The sequence below is a fragment of the Prorops nasuta genome, unplaced genomic scaffold (genome assembly GCF_024137725.1).
Source record: "Prorops nasuta isolate Cenicafe-Biocafe unplaced genomic scaffold, Cenicafe_Pnas_1.2 PNAS00016, whole genome shotgun sequence".
Classification (NCBI taxonomy): Eukaryota; Metazoa; Arthropoda; class Insecta; order Hymenoptera; family Bethylidae; genus Prorops; species Prorops nasuta.
In genome coordinates this window covers 5,121,733-5,137,431 of record NW_027116813.1, presented here as the reverse complement: position 1 = coordinate 5,137,431, position 15,699 = coordinate 5,121,733, and the positions used below count along the sequence as shown (strand labels likewise).

Genomic DNA, 15,699 nt, shown 5'->3' with positions numbered 1-15,699 from the left:
CTCCTACCCCCTCAACACTGCCTTCCAGGGGCTCGCCTGGAACAGTGTTCCTTAGTTCTCTTCCAAGGCTCTCGAGGAGTCGGGTAGTGGGAGGAAACCTCTCCGAGGCAAATTCCCTAGGACTTCTGACGGCAGGAAATTCCCTAGAAAAACTTATAATTGCGCGGCACCTTTAAAAGTGCGAAAATCTATCTTTGTAAATTGCGTGAAACACATTACGTGCAATTTTATTGTAAAACTTTGTATATATTTATTTATTTATTTTAATAAACCACCTCTTGTCAACCGACAATTTTTCGCTCTTTTTATTTAAGGCAAACCTTCCCATTGTTCCTCAACAGATTTCTAGGTTAAGTTTCGGCGCACCATTTCGTACAAATTTTTGGTCCTTCGAGCCGGATATCCGGCAAAACGTTTGAGTGCATTTGGTGTTGTCGGCTTTGCTTGGAGCTGTTGGGGAATTTTGGTTTTGTTTTGAGTAAGAATTCGAGATGTCGAAGACAGAGGACGTTTTCGAGCTTATGGCTCTCGTATCTACGCTCCAAGGCGAGTTCAGCCGCTTTTTAACAAACATTAAAAAACGCGGCGTGAAGAATTTTACGGTTCCTTTCCTTGAAGAACGTCTAGCCACCATCGGGAAACGGTTAACGGAGTTACATATAACTCATGCCAAGATTTGCGCAGCATTTAAGTCTGCTGATTTCAGTAAATCTGAATATGTTATACGTGGCACTTACGACTTAGCATTGGATGCGTTTGATGTGGCAGAAAGTTACATTTTGGAACAATTAGAGAACTTACGTTGTTCGGAAGCAGCCGGGCCTAAAGCATCAGCAGCCGATGTTTCCAACATTCGTCTTCCAATAATTGACTTGCCAAAATTCTCAGGGGACTATTCAGAGTGGTCAACTTTTTTTGAAACGTTCCGCTCTATTGTACACGACAATCCAGCTTTACCGGGAGTTCAAAAATTCCATTATTTAAAAGCTAGTTTAAAAGGGGAGGCTGCTTCAATCATTCAATCATTGGCGGTCACTAGTGAAAACTATGCCGTGGCTTGGGGTATTTTAGTTTCGCGTTATACCAACAAACGATTGATCACAGCTACTTTTTTAAATAGAATTACTCAAGTTTCAGTAGCTCATGGGGATAATTTGAACTCACTTAAAACCATTCGGGATTCAGTCGCTGTAGCATTAGACGCACTTAAGGCCATGGGTTATTCGGTCGATAGATGGGACCCTCTGATAGTACACATTTTAACCAATAAATTGGACAATTCATTAAGGTTAGAATGGGAGAAATTACTAGGGAGCAGTACGGACTACCCTACTTACGCTCAATTTTTGGAATTTTTGTCCTGCCATATCAATACGCTAGAATCAATCGGCGTAAAACCAAAGACTTCTAGAAGGGAATCAGAAAAAACGTTCAAATCACATACAGCCGGCGTCGATAAAACAAATTGTGTTCATTGTGGAAGCAATCACTTGATATACTAATGTAAGGACTTCCTTGCCTTAAGCCCGAATGCTAGGTCTAAATTCGCGCTTTCGCAGAATCTTTGCATAAATTGTTTGCGTCCAGGACATAGTTGTACCTCGTGTAATTCTTCGTCGCGCTGTCGTAAGTGCAACAAATTGCACCACACATTATTGCATTTCGAGAGGTTAGGCACCGGGGGGAGCAAACCTAAGGAGACTACTCCTTCGTCGCGAACCGCCGTGGATCCTGAACCTTCTTGTTCAAATGCAGTTTCACATCTGAGCATAACTGATACTAGATCGGTTCTTTTAGCTACTTTCTCTGCTCGAATTGAGACCAACGATGGTTCTCATGTACTGGTACGCGGTTTAGTTGATCCGGGATCTGAAACGTCATTCATCACGGAAAACTTAGCTCAACAGATTCACGTTAAACGTAAACGTATCGCCGCTACCATTTATGGAGTCACAGGAGACTCTGCTCATACAGTTCGGGCAGAAACCGAATTAAAACTGCATTCTATCGCTCGTCGTGGTCTTTCTCTGGATGTAACTGCGTTAATTTTGCCGAAAATTACGAGTTACACTCCGCCGACGTATTCTCCGTCCATGTTTCCACAACTTCGCGAGCTAGAATTAGCAGATAACTTCGCAGCTACTAAAGCTCCAATAGACATACTATTAGGAGCCGATTATTTTCCTGCGTTGATCGAAGGTCCGGTAATTCGTTCTCCAGATCGATCTTTAGTTGCACAAAAGACGATTTTCGGATGGCTCGTTTCTGGGGTTCTGCCTAGTCCGGTCCGACATAGCGCGTTAACCGTTCATCATTGTTCCGGCCTCGAAAAAACGCTTCGTGACTTCTGGGAACTGGAAGAAGTTCCAGAAGTAAAATCCGTGTCCACAGAGGACTCTCTCTGTGAACAGCACTTTGTAAATACTTTTTCTCGTACTCCTTCCGGTCGTTTTGTCGTAGCATTACCTTTCCGGTCTGAGGAATCGAAACTTAGTTTAGGGTCTTCTTCCCGCGCCGCGGAAAAGACATTATCACGCATACTCCGTAAATTGGAGAGGTCTCCCTCTCAGGAAGATAGCTATTCTCAATTTCTACGCGAGTATCAATCTTTGGGACACATGTCTCCCATTAACTTAGATTCCGGTTTTCGAGTCTTTTTACCTCATCACGCGGTTTTTAAGATAGAAAATCAGAAGGAGAAGATTCGCGTCGTGTTTAACGCATCTTCTAAAACCTCGTCCGGTGTCTCGCTCAACGATACGTTGTTTATAGGCCCCAAGCTTCAACAGGATATCACACGTATATTAATGAATTGGCGCGCTTTTAGACACGTGGGTGTGACAGACATCGTTAAAATGTTCCGTCAGATACTTGTGCGCTCAGAGGACCGCAAGTATCAGAACATTTTGTGGAAGACTGAATCTGGTGGGATTCAGGCCTTCGAACTCAACACGGTGACGTACGGCACTGGGCCTGCGCCATTCTTATCCTCGCGTGTCTTACGCGAACTAGCATTTTGTGATGGAAGGGACTTTCCCTTGGCACAAAATGTTTTGCTCAATTCTACGTACGTAGATGATATCCTTTTCGGTGCTCACGACACAGAGCAGCTAGAAGCAACCCAGGATCAACTGATTCGCCTATTGGCAAAAGGAGGATTTTCCTTGAGCAAATGGGCATTTAGTGAGTCACGGTCTTCCGTGAATGAGCCATCCGAACCGCGCGTTTTCTCTGAAGACCCTTCGGATTCGGGTAAGATTTTAGGGATAGCTTGGGATCATGTACACGATCATTTCCGGTTTTTCGTGTCTCCATCGTCGATACTCGTTCTTACCAAGCGCGTTTTGCTGTCTGAAAACGCCCAAATCTACGATCCGTTGGGTTGGATCTCACCGGTAACGGTCGTTTTAAAGCAACTAATGCAATCAACCTGGTTGCTAAAATTAGCGTGGGATGATGAGATTCCAGATCCTATTCGTTCGAAATGGCTTGCGTGTTATGATCAACTTCAGGATCTACGCACCCTGCGCATCTCACGGTGGACTGGTCAAACTCTGACTACGATCAAACGTGAACTCTTAGGATTTTGCGATGCGTCGGAACTCGCTTATGGAGCCGTAGTGTACGAAAGAATTACTGCATCCAACGGGCAGATTTCAGTACATTTAGTTATGTCTAAAACCAAGGTCGCGCCGATCAAGACTACATCCATCCCGCGATTGGAATTGGTCGCTGCCGCACTATTAACCAAACTTATTCTTCATGTGAAACGCAGTCTAACCGGAGATCTCGATTCTATTACGTGTTACTCGGATTCACAAGTTACCTTGGCTTGGCTAGCTAAACAACCGGTTAATTGGAAGACGTTCGTAGCTAATCGCGTATCGCTTATCCAAACGCAACTTCCGAATGCCAAATGGCACTATGTAAATACTAAACTCAATCCCGCGGACCTCTGTTCACGCGGAATCAGCGCCAAACAGCTCACTGAGGACTCACTCTGGTGGCAAGGGCCAGCATTCCTTCGTGAACAGCCTACTCATGACATTCAGGTTTACGAAACCTCTGAAGAGAGTCGCAAAACCAATCTGAACGTTCACGTGGGTGTCGATCAGTGTTGGTTTTTGGATAAATACTCCTCTTGGCATAAACTCGTTCGCGTTATGGCTTGTCATTCGATTTGTCAATCATGCACGTAAACAGAGTACGCACTCGGATTTAGCCTTCTCGGTCTCCGAGGTTCGTTTTTCTGTCGAAACTTTAGTGAAAGTGGTGCAACGAGCACAGTTCGCTAAGGAATTAGCCGCTTTACAGCAAGGGGAAAGGGTCCCCACGCGGTCAAAGTTGCTTCCTCTCTATCCAACACTGGATTCCCGTGGAATCTTGAGGGTGGGAGGTCGATTACGGAACGCGAATCTTTCGGAACACGCGAAACATCCGATCGTACTGCCTGAGTGCCATCTCGCGTCCATTTTAATTCGCCAAACACATTTAGATACTCTTCATGGGGGACTTCAGTTAACATTGGCTACACTGCGCCAAAAGTTTTGGATCATTAATGCTCGCAACCTTGTCAAATCGGTGGTTCATAAATGCACCTCATGTGTTCGTGAACGCGCTAAATTAGGGGTTCAACTCATGGGTTCTCTTCCGGCAGCTCGGGTCTCCCGGAGTTTCGCCTTCGAGAACACCGGAGTGGACTATGCCGGGCCTTTTTCCATTAAACTTCATCATGGTCGCAATGCAAAATCGGTTAAGGGGTACGTAGCAGTTTTTGTGTGTTTGGCTACTCGCGCCATTCACCTTGAACTCGTGTCTAGACTCGATACCGAGGCCTTCCTCGCCGCGTTAGCTCGATTTATCTCTCGTCGCGGAAAACCTGCCGCAATTTACTCGGATAATGGCTTAAACTTTCAAGGGGCAGATGCTGAACTTACGCGCGCTTTCAAATCATCATTAGAGATCGCTCGCTCTCAAGACACTGAACCGATCAGTGAAATCGAATGGAAATTCATTCCTGTCGCAACTCCGCACTGGGGCGGTTTATGGGAAAGCACCGTTAAAAGCATGAAGCACCATCTCAAACGATCTATCGGTGTTTTCGTGCCTAATTTTGAAGAAATGACCACACTCCTCTCGCGAATTGAGGCCTGCCTCAACTCTCGTCCGATTTCTCGTATGCACGACGATCTCGAGTCGCTTGACGTGTTGACCCCAGGTCATTTTCTGATAGGACGGCCGCTTTTAGCCCCCCCCGGAATTCGCCACGCTTGATCTTCGCGAGTCGACTCTCAATCGGTGGCAATCCGTTACGAAAATATCAGAAGTATTCTGGAAGAAATGGTCTTCAGAATACCTTCACACTTTACAAAATCGGCCTAAATGGCAAAACGCTAACATGGACTTTCAAGTCGGAGATATCGTTCTCGTTAAAGTTCCAAACAATCCGCCTCGTACATGGACATGGGGTCGGATACTAAAACTTATTTCTGGGGTGGATGGGCTTGCTCGTGTTGCCACTATTAAAACAGCAAAAAAAGAGATACAACGCAGCGTTTCTCAACTTTGCAAGCTTCCTTCTTAAACCACTCTCTCTCTGTCTTCACTTCTCCTCCTAAATAGCCTTCTCTTATGGCCTCTTGGGACTTCCCAGGTCGCCATTATGGTTTTTTTCTTCTGAACTTTCTGGGACTCCCCAGGTTGTTCCTTTCCTGTTCCGGGTTTCCTGGGACTCTTCAGGTTGCCGCCATACCGTATCTGTTTGTGAGTTTCTCCTCAAAAGGTTCCCAGCAACTTATGGTTTCTTCTACTCACTACAATTTCAATTAATTCATGGCGGACAACCCGTGGGCCCATTTATTGGGCGTAGGGTATAAGGAGGAGGAGGAAGATGACGTTTTGGAGCTCCACGCTCCTTTGGAGGAAATTGACCTCCAGAAGGTTTTTGACCTGGAAGAGAGAAAGGAGGAAACCCCACCACCACCAGAACCGCTCATGCGACCACGGCGACAACGCCCTACCGTCGCGTCCACCGTGAGCATTGCGCCGACCAACTGGGCTGGAGGAGTTCTCCACGATCCCAGTGCCAGGGAAGTCGAGCGCAATGCTCACAAAATCATAATCAGGGCCTTTGGTCAAGAAATCGCGGTGCCATTCATATCGGCATTGAAATGCCGCAAATGGAAGGCCTGGGCCCCTCAGGGTAAAATTATCCTGAAGTGGTCTCCCACTCTTGCCCTGAGGGGTGCCAGCCTTCTCCTGAAGCCGAAGCACTGAGCTTCACTCTTGTTATTGTCCCTATCTGTTTTATATTTTTTTTTTTTTTTTTATATACTTTATTCTGTTAATAAAAATTGTTTGTTGTCTATACAACTTCTTTTATCCTTATTTTGACACCATCGTGTCAACGGGGGGAGTTTGTTCGAAATCAGAAGAAGCAGAAAAGCTCAAGGACCGCCAGCGTCCGTGCTCACTCTTTCTTCTATCTATCTTGCGTTCAGGAGCTGAACTGAACACCGATATCGCGCTTGGGCGAACCCTCGAATAGTTCCTCCCGACCGTTTCTCCCTTAATTTTCACAATTTCCTAGAAATAAGCATAGCTACGCATAGCCCCGAATGTTTACATTCTATAATGTCTAAACAGCCTTTTTCGATAAAATCTGTTTTTACGGCTCAAAACAGCATTTTACTGATTACATGTCTGGGCTTCTATACCCGTCTCTCTCGCTCCGCGGCGAGCCAGCGTGCCTCGTAGGCACTGGCACGCCGCGGTAGCGACACTGGTTTCGCTCGGCCACCAGGTGGCCAGCACCACGATCGCTCTCGCTAGCGAAAATTGCATCGCACAACTATATAGATGGGTCCTTGATAAGGACCCATCGCAGCCTAATCACGCTCGACAGCAGCTCAGCAGCAGCAGCGACAGCAGCAACGACAAGCTCCGCCTCTTACTTTTGAAGCCTTCCGGCTACAGCGCCTCTACGGCCACCTTCGCCTCAACGGCAACCAGCGCCTCCACGGCCAACCAGCGCCTCCACGGCCAACCAGCGCCTCCACCAGGCCATCTACGCCTTTTTAGGCATTCTTTGCTTCGGTTTTGGTAAGTATCACCAAACCACCCACCGCCATCCTAGGAGAGGACTTCCCTCCTGCGGCCTTCCACTCCCCTCTCCTACCCCCTCAACACTGCCTTCCAGGGGCTCGCCTGGAACAGTGTTCCTTAGTTCTCTTCCAAGGCTCTCGAGGAGTCGGGTAGTGGGAGGAAACCTCTCCGAGGCAAATTCCCTAGGACTTCTGACGGCAGGAAATTCCCTAGAAAAACTTATAATTGCGCGGCACCTTTAAAAGTGCGAAAATCTATCTTTGTAAATTGCGTGAAACACATTACGTGCAATTTTATTGTAAAACTTTGTATATATTTATTTATTTATTTTAATAAACCACCTCTTGTCAACCGACAATTTTTCGCTCTTTTTATTTAAGGCAAACCTTCCCATTGTTCCTCAACAGATTTCTAGGTTAAGTTTCGGCGCACCATTTCGTACAAATATAATTAATTTATTCTATAATGACCCCATGGTAGAGTCGATACAGTTCCGTGCACGATATAACGCTTATCATCGTATGGGCTGAGAGCTACTTTCCGTTGCGTAATCGAATAAACATTATGCAATTTTGAGCGAATTAAATTTTGATTGCGGACTTGTACAGTAAAATTTGTTAAACAGTCCTTATAGTCCTCGAAGGTTATGTTTCTAGCAACAACGTAAGTCTTAATACCTTTAGCTTTTTTGATAATTTTATTTTGTACTTTAAATGTGTACATTTTTGATCTCAGTCCAATAAACTCTGTCATTATCTGCCCATTATTCTCATCTTTCATCAGCCCAGGGACTTTTTTATTTACTAGAGGTAAATTGTACTGATTGTTGGGAGAATAATCGCTTGTATCGAATCTAGCAAGATTCTCCCTCATAATAGTGTAAATATCATTACACTCAATGCTGTATATTAGACTATCCGTATCGGTATATAACGCTTTACATTTGCTACCGAACGTAGGAAGCATATAATCATAATGAAAATCATACAAACATGTTTTCGAAATATCAAGAATGCTCATACCTACGTATATAGGCTTATCGAATTTAGCTGCTAATTTTGTTAATTCAATCGTGACCAAATTCTCACTGAATATAGTGCGACTGTGAAAATTAGGCTTAGCAATCATTGCTTCAGCACCATATCTTCCCTCCCACCTACTCACGAGTCTCACATCAACTCTATTTCTAACATTCTCCATAGTCTTACCGAACACCGCATTGTTCATTAATTTGAAAAGATTTTTCTCAAACTCATTTTTAGATGCTGCACGCAAACTAGTGTTCAGATCGATATATTTACGTAACCAGGTGGACTGCTGAAATCCTAAAACGCGATGAATGTATTTAAGACAACACCATTACGCATACATTGCTGTAAAGCACGATAGTGTATAACATAGCGCTTCTTATTTTCTAAAGTTGCAAGTAGCTTCTTCTGACGTGTACCCGGTGGTGCATCACATACGGGACAAAATGGAAGGTCGGAATGTTTATCGTGAAGCATGCTTGGATACTCTAAGTCAACCTCTAAAATATAACCCTCGGGTGAATCTATCGGTATATTAGAGATATCCAAATTATTAACATTTTCAATCCAGCGAAATCCGTGAGTAGGTAGCGGTTGAGACATTGCCCACCCATACAAATTATTTACATCGTAGTACATTAAATACTTAGAAGGTTCCTCGGGATTGTAGTTTTGCATGTACCGATTGTTAGCCTTTTCATAGCGGTGCGAGCATTGGCTTAAACCACCACGTATGCCTCGTTCTACGAAAAGCAGCATTTCTACGTCAGTAAAAAGTTCTAATCTTATTCCTGTATGTTTGAGCATTGCATCCCAAGTGAAGCCTGGGAGTGTATAATAATGAGCAGGATCCAAATTATAAGTTTGCATGCAGCTATCACGAAAATTTTCGAAAACGTCAGCCAACAATAGTACATCAGTTTTCAAATAGAGATCGCTATACTCCCCAAGTGTTCGTATTTGAAATTTGGTCCATACCTCCTTAGCGTGATTATACGCACCCTCACCAATATCACTATCGGATAATCTATTATAGAATATCTCGCGTGGAGGTAAAGCAGTTTCTTCCAGACGGTTCAGACTATCAATGTAATCGTAAGGATAAATAACTTTCCTTGTCAGAAGGTTAAATTGTTCTATGTTTAAATATGAGAATTCTGACTCTAATTTTTTTAACTGTGATCTCGTTAAATATGAACTCAATTTGTCTAAACTAGATGCCATAAATTTGAAAGAATCGATAAACCTTAGTTGTATATTATATTTACGGATGAATTTAGTGAATGAAATATACTTCTCCTTATGTACAGGTAACAAGTGTACTGAACCTTCATACAAGTTAGCGATTGTACCGAAAATAAAATGTGCATCATAACCTGATAAATTATGAAAAATTACTGGTATTACATGTGAATCGTTAAAGTTTAAATTACAATTATTATGAGCAGGTCCCCTATATTTACCAGTTAAATGATCATGATCGCGAACATGTATTTGATCTGGAAGAAACGGCTTTTTACATATATGACAGTTGGGCTCAGTATAATGCCTTGAATTTTCACTAATACTTAGCGTTCTCATAGGCACTACAGTCTTTAGTTTTTCGCTCGCTATGCTAGCAATTTTATCGAGTTCTCGCACAAACCATTCTATACACTCGAGTCCACGATATGATTTGTAAGTTGAGAGCGATGAATCACGAACGCTTTTAAAATAATAACCTATACTAAAAGGTATGTGTTTTTGATAAATACCAATATCGTCATCCGTTTGCTCAACTTTTTCAAGCAAGCATTCAATGTCAGCGTATATGACAAATGGCACCCTCTCACTGTTCTTCATGTTATTGAAGGAAACCCAACGGTCCTTGTCAGGTAGCACAATTCTGATGTTTTTATTGATTTGCGCACAATCACGTTCATGCTATTTTAGTTTCTCATCATTGTGGAAATAGTGTAAGCAACTATAGGAGGGAAAAAGTAATATTAGAATATAGAAGCAGTAATTATATTTATATATATAGTAAAACATACCGATCACAAATAAGATGAGAGCGATTTCCTCTAGTAAGCTGTCCATTTAGCAGTCTGGAAAGGTTCCTGATGCATATAAAATGTGCTGCTGCTCCTTGATGCTCGAGAAGAAGAAGATTAGCGTGTCTGGTCCTCTTGCATTTTGTTAATTGTAGAGGTGCTATGATTGTATTCTCATTCGTCTCAGTCTCTTCCACCATAGTAAAAATATTAATGGAGACATCATTATCTTCCTCAAATTTCGGAATCTGTTTTAATGTAGTCGGAAACGTTATACTTCTAACATCGAAAACATTTGTAAAATGAGGATATGAAGATTTTCGTTGTGGATGAGTATTCGGTTTTGCCGGATAGAGTGCAGCCGTTACAGCCCATGCAAAACATGTATATCATCACTGTGTATGTTTATCACAGCCTGTTTATTCTTAATAGATTCTGGAAGCTCGATGGCACAACCTATATGCAGCGGGTTATAATAATTTATATTTATAATTAAATTCAGAATTTTTTCCAACGCCCATCCGCTATCACGCTCTTGAAACTCACTCAATTCTTTTAGAATTTTGTCTATTATATTTGTATTGTACCATTCACTAAAACTATCAGTTTTGTATAAAACTGCATTGCGGGTTGACATATGTTTAATATCACTTATCTCTTTACAAATAAATTGTCCGTTAAAAATGCAATTTATCTTAACTGCGTTCACGTTATTAAACACTTTTTCTGTGTAGGTCTGTACTAAGTCTTTTGCACATGTTAGAAAATCGCGTGGTTCTATATAATTATAATTTACAACCATTCCGCTACATATTCGAAATTTAAATGAAGACTCGAGATCTTTCCAAATAAGCTTTCTCACTCCAATTGATTTCTTATTTTTTGCCGCATGCAGAAGTAGACGCTGGATAGTTGTTATTTCAGTCAGATTTTTGTGTACTGTATCGGGAGCTGCAGATCTATTAGCATCTCTTAAACTTCGAATATAATCACGACACTTGCGTACCCACTCATGATAATTATGCTGATTTCCTAAATCAGGATTCTTGAGAGCATGATTCAAACAATAACTCTTATCCTTAGCTGCTCTAAGTAGAAGACACTGTATTTGTGCGATTTCTGCAAAATTTTTCTGCAGCGTGCCTATAGGTGCGTTGCGATTAGAGATTCTGAGTTTATGAATATATTCACGAAACTCGCGTACCCACTCGCGACATTCTTCTTGCGTTTTCAAAACTCTATTTCGTAGAGACATCTTTTGTTCTTTTCTTCGAGAGGACTAATCAGGAACTGAGGAAAAGTGGGTGGGAAACTGAGCTCTCTTTAGATAATGGATCTCTGAAACACTTCAGGGGGTAAGAGAACATTGAGGACAGGTAACGACATGTTAGAAAATAGATGCAAGCGTTTTTCAGTTATACATATATTCCAGATTTTTGCTCATACATATATTTCATATAATAGACATTTTTTAAGGCACATACACCTTCATGATTCAAACATGCTGGAAGATGTGAATTATGCAAGCTATCTTCTAAATCAAAATCCCCCCACATAAAATTATCTACATTAGTTATTTCTAAATTACAAATATCTCTTAACCAATTTGTATTTTCAATTCCTTTCACAAAAATCTCATCCTCATCATCATAAATATACTTCCTTATAATATCTTTATATTTATAGTAGGGTGAGTAGCCATCCGCCCAATTTAAACCGTGATAATTTAGAAAGAACCAGCTAAAAAGAAACATTATATTAAACAAAAATAATATATATTTTTTCTTTTTCATATACTTACTCTGTCCGCTTTCGCTCCTCTTCACTTAGCCACGAATATGAATAGGGCGGTGAAAATAAAATATGGAACACTTTTTGTTCTTGTATAACAGCAAATTCTTTGATTATAAATGACTTATCCGTCAAACGGAATCCTTGAAAATCAACGAACGATGGTGCCATTATGCCTACGTTTTTTATACTAAAATAATTCTATTTAAATATGAATGTTTCATAAAAATTTCTCCCTCTCTTCAAGCTAATTGTTCTTCATCCCTCCTACTATCCTCACCATAGGTCAAAACTATCTCCCACTATACGTAGCATAAGTCATAAATATTTTCTTGAGGACCAATGACGTTTCCGTTCTTCCAAGAGTGGCAGGTCAGTCATTTCCCCACCGTAGGACAAAAGTTTTGTCAACCCTTAAAGCATCTTAGAATTACCGCCCACTACATGTAGCATAGGGCAGAAAATATTCTCTCTTAGAGCCAATGACGTTTCCGTTTTTCTAAGAGTAATATAGGCATCTTCCTACCGTAGATTAAAAAAATTGTTGACATCTCCCTAACAGTGCTTAAAAGCTCGAAGAAATCGTAGGACAGGCATCAGTATTGCTTGAACGTTTGATTCGTACGACAAATAACATTCCATTTTAAAAATGTCTTCACTGTTTCATATTACACATATAATCGATTTTGACGGGTTTATGATAAACAGAAAGTTTGTGCATAAAGAAGTGGTAATCAAAAACTTAACAACGGGAAATACGAATTACGGTGCATTTCGTATTCATGAGCCGTATAAAAGTTTATCGATTAAGGACCAATAAAGCGTAAATTTCGTCTTCAAAAATATTCACGGGATAAAATATTGCAACACAGGATATGAACATTATAATCAAGAAGATATTTACAAATTTGTGAATAGCATAAAATTGGATTGTGAATACCCCCTAGTAGCTTATAAAGGGGGACATGTAGAATGGGATGTTCTGAATTACTTGGATATCCCAAATATAAATTTGGAAAGGTTTGGTTGTCCTAAATTTGATAATTTGATAGCCACTATAAAACCTTGCAACACCCCGTGTAAACTACACGTAAAAATGTTCACCAATCATACGAGAAAGCCTATACATTGTGTATATCAAGAGGTAAACGTTTTCGCACGATGGGTACATCAACAAATAGATGTGAGTATCAAATGTTAAACTTACAATTTGTAAAATATTAACTGGATTTCTCTGTTTCAGATGATTGAATAAAAAAAATATATATATATATATATGTATTGATATAAGTTTAATTATTAGTTTAATTGTAAAACATTTAATTTTATATATTTGTATAAATTGATGTATATTTCCTTCATTTTTTATATATTTGTATATCAGATCAATTATGTTTTTATCATTTATATAAATTTTATGTATATTTGTTTAATTATAAGTTTAATTGTAAAAACATTTAATTTTATATACAGGGAGTTTCTCTAACGGCGGCATATAGGAGATTCGTGTTAGTTGACTATAGCGCTCAGGATGATGGTATCTGAGAGCGCTGATTGGTCAACATCATGTAGTGCCAACATGAAATGGTCCGTTACCAATAGATGAATACGAAAAATGAGACCCATTCGCCATTTTGGAGTAGAGAAGTGTTTACATGCTAGTTGTAGAAGAAAGAAGTGTGAAATGGAAAAATGTCAAATAGTGAGGTTACTAAAGTAAAAATGGAAAATAATGAATGGAATGTAAGAATATTCGAACTTTCCATTCATTATTTTCCATTTTTACTTTAGTAACCTCACTATTTGACATTTTTCCATTTCACACTTCTTTCTTCTACAACTAGCATGTAAACACTTCTCTACTCCAAAATGGCGGATGGGTCTCATTTTTCGTATTCATCTATTGGTAACGACCCTTTTCATGTTGGCACTACATGATATTGACCAATCAGCGCTCTCAGATACCATCATCCTGAGCGCTATAGTCAACTAACACGAATCTCCTATATGCCGCTGTTAGAGAACCTCCCTGTATATAAATAAATTCCGTCTGTCATGTAACTCTTCTACCAATTCTTTCTTCTCCTCACTCCCATGACTATTCCACTACGTATTATGTTTACACTAGCTCATCAATCACTGGCGGTAATATAAGTTTCTTTAGAGCATAATTCCAATCATTTTCTCTTTTCTTCTCATTGGCAGTCGTGATTTCCTCTTTTTGATGCTCATTAGAGATATAATTTGCAACAATTTTCAATCTACCATACATATCTTTCCGTAATGCCTCAACTTTTCGCTCCAATTTATTTTCAATATAATTGACTTTATCATTCAATTGATTAATTCTTTCACTAATATCATTAATTTTTTCATCAATTTCATCAATTTCATCAGTTTTTTTCAGCAGAGTTGTAACTTTTTCCTCAAGGCGGTTACCTTTTAGGTAATAGTGAGTTAGCTTTTCACTGTATTCAAACAATTCCCTCATTAAGCTATCACGTACAGTCATCGAATTACGTAACAGAGCAGCCATATTCACAGCACTTGTCTCATCAGTAACATCACATTCTAAGTTTGAAATTATTTTCTTCTTGGCATTAAATGCATTCCTTTTTTTATCAAACTTTAACGTATCATTGTCAATTTTGTGTGAATAATTTCTCACTTTACCGGTATTGAAACCAGATCCGAATTTATTTATCGACATAGTGAAGTAGCACGTTGAACTAAGAAAATCTTGAAACTGCAATCTCTTTTATAAGATACATAGGTTTAGTAACAGATAGGACTTAATAAGTTGTCCTAGCAAAAATGTTAATATTTCTGAAATTGATGTAAAATTGTTATTCTCCCCAATAGGGGAGAATATTAAAATTGTATCCTTTTTATTTAAAGGATATTTTGTAATCTGCTGCATAGGTTTAGTTAAAGCCATGCAAAGTTATAATTCCATGCTCGATGGAAAGTTAATTCCTTGCACGATATCAGCAACTTATCACAATAGCTATCTACAATTTAACTAACGAGAAAAGGGGGGATTGCGGTAGCCACCTAGCGGCAATTACTGGTACTATCAATTAAATTGAACTAGTTCACCCGTGTGTGTAATTACGTAATATTAAAATACCATTAGCGCGAAAGAAGATTAAGGAAGGCAGTCACATAGCGGTGACTACTGGAACTAGCAATTAACTCAACCTAGTTTATCTGTGTAGCAGAGTCGGAAATAGTTAGGCTACGTAAGGTAACTAACCATCGACTTCGAAGGGTGAAGAAACCTTCCCTCAACTAGGGCCCCGTAGGATAACTTAGGTCCCCGTAGGATAACTAACCAACGGTACCATAGGGTGAAAAATACCCCCTCCCTAACCAAACCCGATCCCACTATAAGACCTTCCAACTGTGACATAGGGTGAAAAATACCCCCTACCTAACCAAACTCGGTCCCACTATAAGGCCTTCCAACTGTGACATAGGGTGAAAAATACCCCCACCCTCCCTAACCAAACTCGATCCCACTATAAGACCCTTTCCTTCCTCATCCCCACCACTACCATACTAAGAGAGTCTTATCCCCACCCATCCCCCTTACACACCACAAAACAGCTTCCCCCACTCCCTGTCATCGGAACCGCATAGCTCCTCCACTTAAAGCGACTAAATAAAAACAATAAATAAATTATAATTTTAGACTATAATGTCCCCAGGGTAGAGTCGCCGCGGTGCCGGGTGTAACGAAA

General features: G+C 40.4%; 1 protein-coding gene across 1 annotated transcript; it reads left to right on the top strand.

The window, feature by feature from the left end:
* Positions 1–491: 491 nt before the first annotated feature.
* Positions 492–5,584, top strand: LOC136779312 (uncharacterized). Its single transcript, XM_066736844.1, has 4 exons — positions 492–1,469; positions 1,560–4,154; positions 4,204–5,176; positions 5,352–5,584. Exons 1-4 carry the CDS (start codon positions 492–494, stop codon positions 5,582–5,584), a joined length of 4,779 nt encoding a protein of 1,592 aa, XP_066592941.1.
* The last annotated feature ends 10,115 nt before the right edge of the window (positions 5,585–15,699 follow it).